Source organism: Colossoma macropomum, unplaced genomic scaffold (assembly GCF_904425465.1).
Source record: "Colossoma macropomum unplaced genomic scaffold, Colossoma_macropomum, whole genome shotgun sequence".
Lineage (NCBI taxonomy): Eukaryota > Metazoa > Chordata > Actinopteri > Characiformes > Serrasalmidae > Colossoma > Colossoma macropomum.
This window is the reverse complement of record NW_023494789.1, coordinates 33,388,122-33,404,684: the sequence shown is the minus strand read 5'-3', so window position 1 is coordinate 33,404,684 and position 16,563 is coordinate 33,388,122. Positions and strand designations below refer to the sequence as shown.

Below are 16,563 nucleotides of genomic sequence, written 5' to 3'. Positions count from 1 at the left end.
CAGGGCATTCTATGCTTAAACCAGTTAGCAGCAGTAACAGTTAAAATACACGGTTAAAATAAGCGTCCCTGAGCAGCTTATCCAGTTAAAGGTGCTGTACGGTGCAGAATTGAGCTCTACTGCTGGGACCCATGCTGGAGTCCCAGTGGTGCTATTTGCTATTTTACAAATATCACTATCCCCCTCTCTGCAACATAAATGATGCACCATCAGATCTGGCATTTAGTGTTCTCCTCCAGGCACACAGAGCTGCTCCTGTACTGCAGCCAGCAGTGTAAGCAGTGCAGGGGCAGGAAGGCACAGGCAAGCCTTTGTTTACATAATGGCTAAAGAACATGAGGAGAACATTGGGTAATTTCATAAATAATTAATTATTTACAAAACAATGATGGTATAGATTATTGTATAACTGAATGCTAGTAAAATGCAGAGAGTATTGGGTACTTTAATAAATAAAGAATTGTATAAAAATAATGGTTAACAAATATTATCTTATTTCAAGATATTTAAAAAAAGAAATTATAACTTATATACAGTTTTCTTAGCTTCTCCAATATGTTTTTCTCCGTATCATTGCTGTGGAAAGAAAACCTTGTGTCTCTGAAATATTAACTTTGTTGGAAAAAGACAAAAACATTCTTACTGTGTGCTAAGGTAACTTAAAAAATGTGAACAATTTAAAATTTCTGTTGGAAACCGGCATTTTCAACTGGTGTTAAAAGTGTTTTGGTTCCCTTATAACAATGATTATAATTTGCCTCAGTATTTTATAGATATATTTTGTAATAATTGCAATATTTCCCAATATATTGTCACTGCCAAGACAGAACATTGTATCTCCAAAATTGCCACTTTACCAGAGAATAAAAAAACATTCGTAACTTTTAATGTAACTTAATGTAACAAGATTGTATTTCAAATAATTTTGGCCCATTTCGATTGGTCCATTCATTATGAAATTTTTACATGATGTAAAAGATTTTAAAATGATATAAAACCCTAAAAAATGACAAAATGGAGGTACAAGATTTCGTTTTGACATCGATGATATGTTTTCATCTCCAGAAGTGAACATCTGTTAATATGAGCCTGTTGGTTTAGGATTTCCTGGGCCAGACGTTTTGCACACTTGGAGAGATCATTGGCTCCACAGGCAGTCGCATGGAGAGAACATTATCGTGAGTACATACGTTCTGATTCATTAACTACAAATTACTGAATCGCTTGTTAAACTCAGCATCGCTGTAATTTAATTGAATTGGTTTGGAACAGCAGTGATTCAGTGTGTCTGTATTTAAATTCAGTGAGTCAGTGACTCTGACTGAATGCTTTTTTCATTTGGTCTCAAATCTGTGGCACTTACTGTGATACCTGTAGACAGTAGCCTGAGCAGTTATATGTATTCTGGTGTATTTGAGTTTTTTAGTGTGTGTTCACATATAAAATTCAATTTTGCGGCCCAGTTCCACGGCGCATTTGCATGGTGCAGTTCCCTGGAGCATATACTCAGCTTGTGCAGAATACATTTGAGTTTCATAATATGTAAAATGTTGCTTTGCAGCTTATGGATAGTGACACACACATGATGCAGAGTTGCTCATAAAAATCTTTCTTTGACTGGTCAAAAGGTTTAAAAAGGGAATAGTGCTCTGATCTAGTGTCTTGAACTCATATCTTCATCCCAGTATTTTTTGGGGTTTACGTTTGTGTTTTTTTGACATAAGCTTTTTAAAGCAGACCTGGGAGCTCCACTGTGTGCTCTAGGTAGCAGTTGCAGTAGAGATGTTCACACAGATGCTTGGGTCTGCTCATCTATATGCAAATATTCAGGCAAGTTTATTTATTTATATATTTATTTATCTATGGAAAAAAGCTAAGAAAGCATGATTGCCAGTATTAAAACAGTTACTGTTCTGACTGGTCATCAGCGGTTTTCCTGTACTGCAGTAGCCTTAACATTAAACAAAATCACAAAAGACACAAATAATGTCTAAAAGTTTGTAGACACATGATATTTCTCCTGAAAGTCAAGAGTGTTAAATAAGGAGTTTGCCCTCCTTTTACTGCACTAACAGCCTGTACTCTGCTGGGAAGACTTTACACTAGATGTTGGAACATTGCTGTGCGGATTTGATTGCATTTAGCCACAAGAGCATTAATGAGGTCAGGTACAACAACTCATCCAGGGAGTCACAAAAGAAGCCAGTGGAATATCTAAGGAACAGTAGGTCTCACTTGCCTCAGATAGGGTCATGGTACATGATTGCACCATTAGAAAGAGACTGGGCATCCAGGGAGAGTTGTAGGGTAAAAACCACTGATAACAAAGAGGAACATAAAGGCTTGTCTCATGCCAAAAAAACACTTTGATGATGTTCTGTGGACTGCTGAGTGCAAAGTGGAACTTTTTGGAAGATCGCAGTCCCATTAAATCTTGCATAAAGCTAATACAGCATTCCACAATAAGAACATCATACCAACAGTCAAACATGGTGGTCTTAGTATTATGGTGAAGGGATGCTTTGCTGTTTTATGGTCTGGGGGACTTGCCACAATTGATGGAACCATGAATTCTGCTATGTACCAGAAAATCATGCAAGTGAATGTCTGGTCAAGCGCAGTTGAGTTCGACAGTAAGACAGCAATCTGAAGCATAAGAACAAGTCCACCTCTTAATGGCTCAAAAGAAACAAAATGAAGGTTTTGGAATGGCTTCGTCAAAGTCCTGACTTCAGCCTCATTGGGATGCTGTAGCAGTACCTTACAAAATAGTAGTTTGTGCTCAAAAGCCTCCAGTGTGGAAGCAATTCTGTAACAAAGAGTGCGTCAAAATTCCTCAACAGTGATGCGAAAGATTGATCTTGAATTGTAGGAAGTATTTGGTAGCAGTTTTTGTTGCTAAAGGTGGTTGTTGCTAAAGGTGTTGCTAAAGGTTGTTCAGTTTTTTGTTCAGTTTACTTTTTCACATGGGACGATATAGGTGTTGAGAAACTTTTTTCTTTCAATAAATGATCATTTAAAAACTTTGTTTTGTGCGTCCTCATGTCATTTAGCATGACAAATATCCAAAATTATGGGATATCTGAAGGGGGCAAGTACTTTTTCACAGCTACAGAGACTACGCTTGTGCATGTCGTCTCATACATCTGTTGTTCCATTTACTGTACGTGGCCTCAGCTACCGTGTAAAGTTAAATCCTGTCGTCTGTAACCAGCAGCCTGCAGAACAGCAAAATATCAAAGAGGCACGGTGAAATATCTCCAGATGATGAAACTGGAGTGTGCCTCTCTTCACCCGTATGATTAAGGATGATAACACTTTCGTTAATACCAAATAAGCTGTTGCTTCCTCACACTTGAGGCTCATTTTAAATTGCCGCTTCAATCAGATGTAACCCCTCTGGTGCCTCTTGTAATTGTTGCTTGCATAAAGTTTATACTGACCCTGCATATTATTAAGAAGAATAGCAGGAACTCAGGCGGTTTGATCAGATCCCTGATGGATGTGGTTATTGTGCATTAGATGTAGGCCACCACACCACAGGCCCAACACTGTTGACCCTGCTCTTTCTCTCTCTGCAGCTAATAAGCTATTTCCTTATTAATTCAAACACAGTGGGAATAGTGTAGCATCAATTTAGGACAATTTCATGTAATAGAGAACTTTAGAGAGTTTTACAAGCATGGATATCATTAGGACTTTTCCCATGTCTATAATGATACTGGTTTTGTTGTTTTTTTCAGTTTTCTGATATCTTTCTACATTAAATAAAGAAACATTACTGAATTAAACCTATTTCCTGCATCTTTATGTAATTTCCTCATGTTTACTATTTGCGCTGTTGCCTCACAGCACGATGGTCTCCGGTTTCTTCCCACAGTCCAAAGACATACAGCAAAGCTGATTGGACGTGCTAAATTGCCCCTAGGTGTGAGTGTGTGTATGAATGTATATGTCTGTCTGTCTGTCCTTTGATGGACTGGTGACCTGTCCAGGGTGTTTCCTGCCATCTGCCCAATGACCCCAGAGATAGGCTCCAGCTCCCCCTGTGACCCAGAAGGATAAGCGACTTAGATAATGCGTGTGTGTGTTCATTAATGTTTAGCAGTATTTTAGTGCTCCTATTGAGCTCTACAGTGTGTACTTCAGATGCATCCATATACTTAATCAAATCCTTAAGCACACTTTCACAGATTTTGCAAATTCATTCGCATTTTTCTACTGCACATTCAAAAACATGACCCAAACAAAAGCCACTTGAACATACAGTTCTAATTCTGGTTCAACTATCAGAATAATCAAAATGAAATGTTTAATTTTATTTTGGTCATTTTAGGCTCCTCTAAACTTAATTTGGCTAATTAGCTACCTTGTTTGCAAATGAGCTTAACTTATTGGCTGATATACAACAGTATACTGCACAGTTGTGCACACACTAACTCACACTAATGTCAACGATTACACTGAATCATGTCAAACAAAGCTTATATTTTTCTCTGTCAGGTGTAAAAATATAAGCAAAAGCACTCATTCTGTGGAGGCTAGGATAAATGAAAAAGGCATTAGCGTTAGCACCCTAACTAACTTTAGTGAACTCTTTATAAAGTAATGCTTCTAAAAATAACTATAAAGACATGAATTTTCCTGAGGCACCTGAGCAATGGAGCTACACATTTCTACTTTTATTAGAGAGGGATCAAACACACGTTTGCTTCACCACTTTTTATTTGAACTAGAGGTCTGCATGGGACCATTTTGTCCTGCTCTCGCCTGCTCACACAGAAAATCTGCACCGTTTGCCCTGCCCCTGCCCACAACCTAGGCTTACACTTGAGGTGTTGTAACTTGCAGTATGTGTTCGTGCAACTCCCAATTTTTGTAGCTTGGTGCACACCGTGCAGGCTGCGTTTATTCCAAACAAGTGAATTTGAACGGTGATCTACTGAGCAGGTTTGCTTCTACAGGTGCTCCAGTGAGATCTCTATCATATCAGATCATATAGAAAATTGCAACGACAGAAGCGGTAACTAAACACTACATCTTCACGTAAGGTTTGTGTGCAGTCGACACTCAGTTGCTACAGTATAATTCAGGCTTAAGCATTTTGTCCCGCTCATGCCAGCACTCCCGTATGGCTGGTTTCCGCCTGCATTAGTCACGATTGGAAATGACTGTCACGTCAGACTTGCCTTTCGTTGGTTTTGTTGTCATGTATTGGCCTTTATTAACAGAACAGTGTTGTTCACGTTTGGTTGCTTCGCAGCTATTTACAATGAGTTAATTCTTTTTTGTAACTTTGCTTTTACATGTTATGTATTTATGCTAATTATAAAGTGATTATAAAGTGTTAGACTATTATATAGGCTATACATTCGTTTGCTAATACAAACCAAAATTTAACTTCCAAGTGAAAGAACGACGTGATCATGAGTTTACAGAATTTCTTCTGTAATTTTATCAGCCTTTAATAAAACCTGTTATTTGAGAAGGAGATAAGTGAAAATGCTGCACACTTGGTGCAATATTTAAGCAGGAATAAGACATGCCACAACACAAAAGAGTAGATTCTCAAGATTTTGATTATGTCAAAAGAATGTCTTGTTTACTTAAAATGTGGACTGATTATGTTAAAATAATGGCTCTTTTTCTCAAAATGTCAACTGATTACGTGGAAATAATGGCTTATTTTTTCAAAACCTTGACTAATTTTGTTGAAATAATGGCTTATTTTCTCAGAATGTTGACTGATTACAATGAAATAATGGCTTATTTTTTTCAAAATATTGACTGGTTATGTTGAAATAATTGCTTATTATTGCAAGATTTTGATTATGTTAAAATAACGGCTTATTTACTCAAATTTTTATTCTGTCAAAATAATGTCTTATTTGCAACAGGACACTTCTACATGTTAAAAACAGTAGCACTGGTCTTCATCTTTGCTGATTAATGATTGATAGTCAGCACATTATTGCATTACATAATGAAAAAAATGCTCCCCCACTATCACTCCTTTCTAATTTACATTCTTAGATTTAGACATGAATCCGTGCTTCTGACATTTTTCCAGTTGTTTCACTGTAAGAAAATGACAAAAATATGACAATATTATTGAATAAAAGTGTAGAATCTGCTCTTTGCACAGAATGCTTTATTTCAATAAGCTACAAGTGAGAAATAATAAAAACAAAAGAAGAACAGACATTCAAGATATATATGCCATGGAGGATGTAGGGTTAATCTCAAGATTTTTTTGTGGTTTAGGGATGGAGGTGCATTTTTGCGTAAACAGCACACCATGCTGCTATCTGAAAAGTGCTTAAGTGCCAGGTCTTTCAGTCTGAAGGAGAGTTCATCGTCTTTCACTGATACCCTCATTGTTCTCATACGCAGGGGCTGATAGCTCAATTTACCATAATGATCATATTTTCCACTTTTCTGCTGATATTCTCTCAAATTACTGATTCTGCAGGTTGCTTGCAGGCTGGATGCTACACCACAGGTTGTCCTTAACCCCTTAACAGGCCAGGGCCTGCCAGCAGACCCATAGTTTTATTACACTTAAGAATAAAGAATATACCTAAGAATAGCTCAACCAGTTTACATTGAAGTCTCTGTAGTTACTGAACAGTAAGCCTTAGTATGGAATATAAAACTGGGATTTTAAGGGATTAAAAACCGATTTCCCTTAATAGTCTTTCTGCTAAATCTGATCTGTACATGACTCTGTCTATTATAATAACCATAATATGATTAGTGACTCGAAATCAGTCTATGGCTGCAAAGTAGTTGAGCACCAGTAACTATATGTGATGACAATATATGAAGAGGGTGAATTAACCTCTTAAAACCCAAGTTCTGTTTATTGGTTCCCTCTTCAATTCCTAAATTCTACAACTACATAGCTACACATTAATTTTGTGGTAGTTTAAATATTTGTGAATTCAGTTACATATACAGTTTGTATAATCTCTATAGAAAAGCACTGCCAATAGAATAGGAAGCTCTGGATCAGCTGCGCATGAGCCTAAGGTCACTATGCCCAAAACCAAATGGCTAGAGGGGTATAAAGTCCCCCAGCATTGGGCTGTGGAGCAGTGGAACTGCGTTTTCTGGAGTGATGGAGCTCCAGCCAATGATCCAGAACTAATCATCCAACATCAGTAGCTGACCTCACTAATGCTCTTATGGCTGAATGCTGTCCCTCACAGCAATGTTCCAACATCTAGTGAAGAGCCTTCCCAGAAGAGTAAAGGCTGTTACTGCAGCAAAGAGAGGGTGAGGAGCCTCCATGTCAACCTCTTAAAATCTCAGGCTCATTACATACTAAGACTTATTATTCAGTAAATTCAGGGACTTCAGTGCAAAATAGTTGAGCTATTCTTAGGTTAAAGTAGTGTGTAAGAAAACTTAGGACCCAACAGTGAGCCATGACCATTTAAGTGGTTGATACCCTTGAATTTGTTGGATGATTTGGTGTCTACAAACTTTTGGACAATAGTGTATACATGCCACACATGAACACACTTGCAAATTACTCACTGATGACTGTGCCTGTCTAGTGCACTCTAATGCAAATTATACATGTAACCTGCTTTTATGAACATACGTGCAGTGCAGTCTATAAATATTTGACATGCACGCAGTTTTGTTGTTTTGGCTGTTCACTCCAGCACAAGGGAACTTTGAAATAAAACAATAAAAAGAGAATATCATAAAGTGGCAAAAATGACAACTGCAACTATTCTGGTTATTACTGTAAAGGGATGCATCAAAATTGCAGCCATCAAAGTTTTTGGCCAAAAATGCTTAAAAGTGCCACTTTTGGTTTTTGGCCGAATGAGAAACAGTTGAAAATTTGACTGAAAAAAAGCAAATAATTGTCAAAATCAAACACTGAACTAATAGTATGGATGCTAATGAAATTAGAAACGGTGGTTAAAAACACTGTCAGCACAGACTCATTCAGTTCAGCAGCAGATCAGCATTGAAAATATCAGCTTCTGTGAGGGACATTAGACAAGGTCATGCCAAGTATCAAGAGGGAGTACAGCAACCAAGAGTGACAGGTTTGATGTGGACAATATGCAGCAAAGCATCAGATGCGTAAAGGAAAGTCCGCTGGATTTCACAGGCACATACTGTGTATACTGTGATATTTATAACTTAATAATATTAATTTTATTTTATGTAAAGTGTGTCTACTTATTGTTAACTCAGTTTTGTCCTATTGAAAGGATAGGTTTTTATCAATAATAAGCTTTAAAAGCATTTCCTTGTATTTGTATCTTTTAACTGCTTATTATATCCATTTAAAAGCATGAGTAAAAAAAGGCAAATTACAAATAAAATTAATAACAGTAATAACTAAGTTGAGTTTGAGTTTGAGTTTTGGCCAAGTTTTGACCAAAATGTAGGAGTTAGCTCTTAACTACTGAGTTAGTGATCAACTGCTCATCTTAATTACTGTGTTACAGGATGAACTGGTCAATTTGAATACAATACACATTTATGGTAACAAAACATGTAAAATGCTGAACGTTTAATAGTAATGTAAGACATTAGAACACAAAAAGATCTTTATGTGAAGAGAACTGATTAAAAACAAACAAAAAAAATGCTATTGACAGAAACAACAGCAACGCCAAGACTTTGTATAGTGACATAAAACTGCCTATGCTGCCTTGATTTCACAGTAATATTCTAAATACGGCATTTTACTCTGAAAAACAACTGCTAAAAGTGAAATCTTGGCAATATTAATGGTTTAGATTTTTTCATTGGGCTTTACTATCAGAAAAGATAACACTGTGAGAACATGCTGTGTGACATAGTCTTTGCAGTGGCTACAGTGCTGGTTTGAATAATACATAATTAATTATTCTTTATTCATTATTAATTATTCTGGAACTTCAGGTATTTTAACAGCACAGTATTGTTTGAGACGAATGTTCTTGTCGGTTTCCTTCACAGGCCCCCCACAGGCAAAATAATTTAGCTGTAACTATTAGTACTGTATTTACACTGTATCTAGTAAGACTATATTCACAGACTTTGTCTTATTTCTACATATTTGATATGAGTTTTACTTTTATACATACAAAGCCCACATCCTTTTTTTTGTTGTTTCAACCCCTCTATTCAGTTTGTGTCTCTCGCTCTCTCCTCTTCTCATTCCCTTTCTCAAAAATACATGAAATGCCCGGCTCACTTGACGGCCATGTTTCTATGGTAACTGAGAACATGTGTCTCCATCTCTGGCTATCACAGAATTTAAGTTGAGTGAATTCTTTCCTTTTTTTTCCAATTCTCATGTTTTTTCTTTTTTTTCTTTTTCATCTTGCTATCTTTTGTTCCTAACAATAGATCAGAGGGCTATAGTGTAAAAGCACATCAGAAAGCAGAGCTCTATCACTGTTGAGCTCTTTACTAGAGAAAATCTCTCTCGTGCAGAGAAGGTGAAGCACTGCTCAGGTAACTTTAGCGGAACCTAAAGCAACAGGTCTCTGAAAGTTCAGCCTTTAGCTCACTACAAGTAAACGTCTTCTGTGATTACTTCATCTCTGATGACACCATTTTACTGTTCTCTCTATAAGTTTGCTTATACTTTGTTTGATGTGAATATTACACATAGAGGTGGGCAGTATGATGGTGTATCATCAGTGCCATTAAATCTGTCACAGATTTATGACTGACATGCTTCTCAGCCAGCCACAGCCGTCTCTAAGCACTGCTTCTTCTGTCAAGTGAAGAAAAACTCGGTGTCAAGTGACAAAACTCTAAGAATGATGGTGGAACCTTATGTACAAGGTCATCCTCAGCATCTGAGTAGTAGCTATAGCATTACATCTGTTGTGAACCCATCTGAGGGTTGGTCAAAGGACATTCTATTGCTCAAAGGACATGCTACCCTATCACTTTAACAGATTTCCCTTTTTTTGATTAAAATAAACATGGTTTTCAGAATCTTTTTTTGCTTTAAATTGATCTACATTAATATTTTGTCAATTCTCAAACATACATGCCTGCAGTGAATATGCAAAGCCAGTTTATTTTGAATAATAAAATATTTTCAGATGTGCTCCTATGTGTGGTTTTAAGTTTTAAGTTTTCTGTTATGCTACTGAAGTTTGTAAGTGCTGCAGATACTGCCAAGTACCTAAACTGCGGGTTTGACGGACGTGGCATCAGTCACTAAGGGAGGAGGGACTTGTCCAAATTTTGCAAATGATCAATTACAGGGAGCCTGAAACCATGTAAATTTGCAAACATGATTGAAACTTAATATTGTGTGTGTCATAATAATATTTTCAAAATGTTGTTATATTTTTACCTTTTCAAGTTGAGCATCAGTAACAGTAGACAGAAGCTAATAGTGGAAACAATAGTGGGAAGTAGAAATCAACTCGTAGTTAGTCATTCTGTGTTTTTATCTTTCTCTCCACCTCTCTCTTTCTCTCTCTTCGTTTCTGTTTCTCTCTCTTTCTTTCTTTCTTTCTTTCTTTCAGGCACACACTTTTCTCTCTCTCTTTCTTTCTTTCTTTCTTTTTTCTATATGCACTTTTTGTTTTCTTTCTTTCAGACACTTTTCTCTATTTGTCTGCCTTTCTTTCTTTCTTTCTTTCTTTCTTTCTTTCTTTCTTTCTTTCTTTCAGACATACATTTTTTGTTTTGTGTCCCTTATCTTACCTTATATTCATGGTTATGTATTTCATAATGTCTCTGTAAAACCTGCTTGCTGTATTAGATTTCCACAGTCCTGCTCTTTTACACTGGACTGGAATGAACACAGTTGATATGTTTTTATGTCTTATATGACATTTATCTAAATGACTCTTTAAGATGGTAGAATTATGATGTATTTGCAGCACAAAGTCTAATGTTCTTTAAATTAATTTTTCCCATGTTACTGCACACGTGTTGTAGGCTGCTCTTAGTTCAGGTCACATATATCATTAAACGTCTAGCATGGATTGTAGCTTGTAGTTTTATGGCCCTAAGACCAATCATGAAATGAAAAATGTGATACATTTGGGTCCACCCTGACCACAGGGGCAGCAATTACAGCATTCATATTTGGCCCTTGCACACACAAACACACACACACACACACACACACACACACACTGTCCTACACACATAGCCTTTTTCATTATTTAACAGGTAGCAGCCTCTGACCTATATAAAATGGAAGCAATTTTTCTAGTTTAATTTATTTCTATCCCCTCTTCCAGTTTAATGACACTAGCATACAGAAACTCTCTCTCTCCTCTCTCTTTCTCTCTCTCCTTGCTCTCTCTCTCTCTTTCCTTCAAGATTAGAAATTCAAATTGATTTGCATGAAAAGCCAGCAGAATATTTTTGAGAGTTGCTTTCTGTGGCTTTGATTGAAATGCTCCAGAAGGAGGAGGAGGAGTAAAGGGAGGGAGATTTCGACACTCCTCTCTGCTCAGCAGGAGCTTGTGGTCCAGATTCCCAGAACCTTTAATGGAATGTGTGGGAATTCCCATCTCCATGTACATTAAGATGCGGAAAAAGTGACAGAAGAGGTGAACTAGAAACGACTCCGACGGCAAACAGTAGAGTATAGTGAACTGTGTATGATAATGCTACACTCTCCGAAAAAAAATATGAAACTGTCACTGGGGCAGTACCCCTCTAGTCACTGGGGTGGTACCCTCAAGGGTGCATCTCAGTACCTTTGGTCAGGGAACATAATTGTACCATAATCTACTGAAATTATATTTTCTAAGTTGTATTGACTCCACACACCCCGTCTCGTCTCCAGGCTTTTATGTTATTGTTCTGTTTTAAAACATTCGGTTATGAAAGGTACAAATACATACTTTTCACCTGGAAAAATGTATTTAAGGTTCACAATTGGGCCTTAAAACCACTGTTGTACCTTTGTAAGTACATTTACATTGTTTGTACCTTGATGAACAAAAAATGGACCTGCACAGAACCTTTAAATTTAACCGTGCTATGCTTTTTTTTTAGACATTTTTGAGATGATGGCTCATCTGTGTCTCATTCATGATTTCTCAGTATTAGTAAGACACCTGATTAAATATTGAAAGGCCATATGCAGCCATGCTTGATGTGCCTGTGCAGAGTTTGACTGATATTGTAGTAACTGGTGCAGCGTCAGATGTTTGATCTGACTCCACAGTCGAAAAACAGTTCAAATCAGTTCATTCCTTTTTTTCCATATGTGAGAGCGTTCTTTATTCATGTTTGAATAGACCACCAGACCCACCAGAGTGCAACAGATTTTTTTGATTCCCTGCTGTGGGAGGATTTCTGGTCTTTTTCTATCGAGTGTTGCTGGAATAGTGTGAATTCAGCGGTGTGTTAATGTGGGGGTATTCTGTCGACCTTCTCTGATTAAGCTGTCTCTTTCTGTGTCTGTTTTAGTTCAGGATATTCCTCTAAAACTACTGTGTGTTGCCATGGAGAAGAGACTTTAGTGCATGTGTGAATTTCATTTGTGCTTGTGTGTTTGTGGGAGCCTTTGGTTGCTTTTCTGCTCAGATATGTGGGTTGTAGTGCATTCAGTTCCATAGTGATAGCACATTTCTGTGTATGAATAGGAGAAAATGAGGTGCATGTTTTAAAAACAACTGTTGCTAGGCTGGACAAGCTTTACAGAATGTTGGCAGAAATCCCATTCAGTTAATGAGAAATTGTAGCTCACGACTCAGCTTTTGCAAAATATGTACATTTAGAGTGTGTTATTAATTTCAAATGATATTTGTTTCGTATGTATGTGAAAGGTCACATTGTTAGGAGAGATCGGGTTATTTTTAGCCTTTTATCTCCCACAGCCTTACAGCTACATTAAGCATTCATGGTTAATTTGTCTCATAACTTTACAGAAAGTTTTCATTGGGATCTAGAAGTTTCCAACTCTGTATCTCTGTTTCTGCCACTGAGTAGCTCAAGACTTCTCCACTGCTAAAAACTACATGAATTGTGTCATTAATTTCAAACTATTTATATTTTGTACGCTTGCTTTATAATTGAGCCATTTGATTAATAGGAAAAAAGTTCACCAGCTTTTGCTGTTTTAACTAGTTGCTAGCTAGTCGTAGCTTACAGTACTAGCTGTAAGATGGCTGAAGTTACTCTAAACAGTGACTGTTTGTTTGAGCTATATCAGTAAAGTAGAGCTACTCAGTGGCAGAAACAGAGATACAGAGTTGGAAACTTCTAGATCCCAATGAAAACATTCTTTAAAGTTATGAGACAAATTAACCATGAATGCTCAATGTAGCTGCAGGGCTGTGGGAGAATATAACAACATTTTGGAAATATTATCATGACACACACGATATTAAGTTTTAATTATGTTTGCAAATTTACATGGTTACAGGCTCCCTATAATTGATCATTTGCAAAATTTGGTCCCTCCTCCCTTAGTGACTGATGCCATATCCGTCAAGCCCACAGTTTAGGTACTTGGCAGTATCTGCAGCACTTACAAACTTCAGTAGCATAACAGAAAACTTAAAACCACACATAGGAGCACATCTGAAAATATTTTATTATTCAAAATAAACTGGCTTTGCATATTCACTGCAGGCATGTATGTTTGAGAATTGACAAAATATTAATGTAGATCAATTTAAAGCAAAAAAAGCTTTCAGCTTTAAGCCCAGCTGCTTGTGTACTGTTGCTATAAGTCTGCCATCCTGTTCTTTAAGTACAGCTTTTAAATGCCAATTTCCAATGAAAAGTTACTTCCAGCTACTGAAGTGCATAAATTTGTTTATCACTGAAGTATGACGAGTATAAAGTATCATTAACAGGAAAAACAGACAGCTGATGCAATATCAGTAATATCAGTAATGTTAGCACAGGAAGATGCCTTTGGCATTCTACACTGTCAATAAATCAACAACCAGCAAACAAAAGCAACAGCAAAGGGGAAACACTACAGTTCCCCTCTAATCAAGATGTAATGTAGCAGTTTGAGAGTGCGAGGCTAGGAACTGCATTCGCATCATTTTTACGTAAATAAATATGAGCTTATTTTGCCCTGTCATATAACTAAAACAAATGATTTGTAAATTGGAAAAAAAATCTCTCTCTTTGGGATCAATTTAGAGCAAATAAATTTTTTCAATGGCTAACCCACAAAAACTGAAACTCTAAACTCATCAATTAACAGAAAGAAAACTCTTTTATCCAAAGTGTAGGCAATGCACACTCAATTCTCTCAATACTCACACATTGCAGAGCTCCAAAACACTTTTACATGATTTTTATTACAATGTACAGCTAGCCACAAGCTATCATGCAGAAATCCCTGCTATACAATACACAAAACTTCGAGTACAATTATTAAACACAGATAACACACTGCTGTCATAGTTTACACATGTGTTAATACACATTTTTAAAGGTGCAATTAAATACTGATGCAGTTTGAGAACGTAAAAAGGGGCCCTCCGGAATTTTCTGTGAAATGGAAATTACAACTCAAGCAAGGACCAGGGGAAAAGTGCAGGTTAGAGGAGGTGGAGAAGCAAAGAAAAAAGAAGTTGATATCAAGCATAATGATGTATTCTAGATTAGATGCAGTCATTAACAAAGTTCTTATTCACAGCATAACAATAAAAGAAGCTGGACAAAGAGTCCAATCTGAATTGCTTTGGCTCATGATTAGTAAGAAAACAAGGAGTTCTCATCACTGCAATCCTATCTTTTTTGCTCTTAGATATTTTAGTGTTTCACTGCATCTATGCAGGTGGGAATAGAGAATATTTTGCAAAAATATTCTAATTTGATGATGGTAGATCATCCTTTTGGCAAGATCAGGAAGAACCCACTGTAGACATGACCTCACATCTTCTGGCCAGGGTGGATACAGTATCTCTAACACAGAGTAAAAACAGACAAAACCTTGAGACACAATAAAACTACACTATATCAGAAATTACGTTTTAGCACTTGTAAAAAAGTAACACATATGCAGTCAATTGGCAATTAATGACACTTAATGACTGTTGTGCAACAACATCAGCATTTTTGCCAAAGATCTTTAAAGCTTGCCACAGATTCTCCAAGAAAAGGCACTTGTGGGTGTGTACAACATGTACATAGTACACAGCTAGATGTGGATTGTCTTTTGTCCTGAAGCTAAAGCTGCAGCTTTTGGACTATTTTTGAAGAACAAATGCCCTACCTATCTCAACTTCCTTTTTTTTTATTTTTTATTACCACACACTGACATACTCTCACCTGTTTAATATGCCCTGACCGGTTAGCTTTGGTAAATTCCTTCACACACTAAATGAGTCTATGTATTCACAGTAATTAAATATGGAGCAGGATGACTGTGGCCCACCGCTGAATACATTAAGTTAAAGTAAACTGTAATTTTATAAAGGGACCTGTCTAGACTGCCTCAGTCTTATTGACATGTATGAGCCTGAGCTGCAAATGAAATTAACTGTTTAGATGTGTCACTGAACCCTACACAAACACACCACACATGAACACACATACAAATTACTCACAGATGACTTTTCCTACCTGGTGCACTCTACTGCAAATTACACATATCATTTGCTTTTATGAATATACATGCAGTGCAGTCCATAAATAATTAGACACTGACACAGTTTTTGTTGTTTCGGCTCTGCGTTCTAGCACATTTTATTTAAATGGAACAATGAGAGCAGAATGTCTTTTTGATTGAAGGCCATGTATGTCCATATTGGGTGCACAACGTAGGAATTACAACATTTTCATACACAGTCCTTCCTCAGGAGATTCTAAGTAATTGGGCAGTTGGATATAAAGTTGTTTCTTGGACGGCTGTGTGTCATTGCATCGTCCAAAGATGTATAATTTACATTTGGAGTCTGCTGCTGCTGTGTCTCAACATGAAGAACAAAAAAGTCAATGCCAGTAAAGCAGGCCACTGTAAAGCTCAAACACTGAGGGAAATAATAGACATATCTAAGAATTAGGGTAGCAAAAGAGACGGAAGCAGAATTAAAGTGTGTGGTCTGTTTATTAGCACAAATCCTAGCGTTATACATGGTGGCTAAATATCCATATAAAACAAGACACAGGTGAGTGTAATGATGCAGATGCTGTGCCTTGGCAGAACCACAGAGTGCAAACCTCTAGTAAGCCCAAAAAACAGAAAGGTCAGACTACAGATGTACATAAAAAGCCTGCAGCACTCTGGAGCAAATTCTTATGGACAGATGGTGGAAAGAGGAAAGTGTGGAGAAGAAATGGAACTGTTCATGATCCAAAGCACACCACCTCATCTATCAAATGCACAGCATGGGCATGTATGGCTTCTGATAGAACTTGGTAAGTTCTGATGGCAACAGCAGGATCAATTCTGAAGTTTGAATTGAAGCTTCTTAACTGCACAGGAATTGCCAAGTCACTCTGCTGCTCAGTCACTGAGTGTGAACTTCACTTATTGACTCAGCACTGTACAAAAAAGGTGTGAATCCATTATAGTTATAGTCTAAATGTTATATATATGCTAATATTGTATATTGTTAAAATTTAAGAAGTTGTAGCTGTTTTTTT

At 37.0% G+C, this 16,563-nt stretch overlaps 1 protein-coding gene across 1 annotated transcript in view; it reads left to right on the top strand.

The window, feature by feature from the left end:
* LOC118808397 (copine-9) overlaps positions 1-16,563 on the top strand; it is a 141,769-nt gene that overhangs the window by 46,943 nt on the left and 78,263 nt on the right. The window contains exon 7 of the mRNA XM_036571036.1: positions 1,102-1,178. Within this exon, the coding sequence (XP_036426929.1) occupies positions 1,102-1,178 (77 nt within the window). The remainder of the gene's footprint in view (positions 1-1,101; positions 1,179-16,563) is intronic.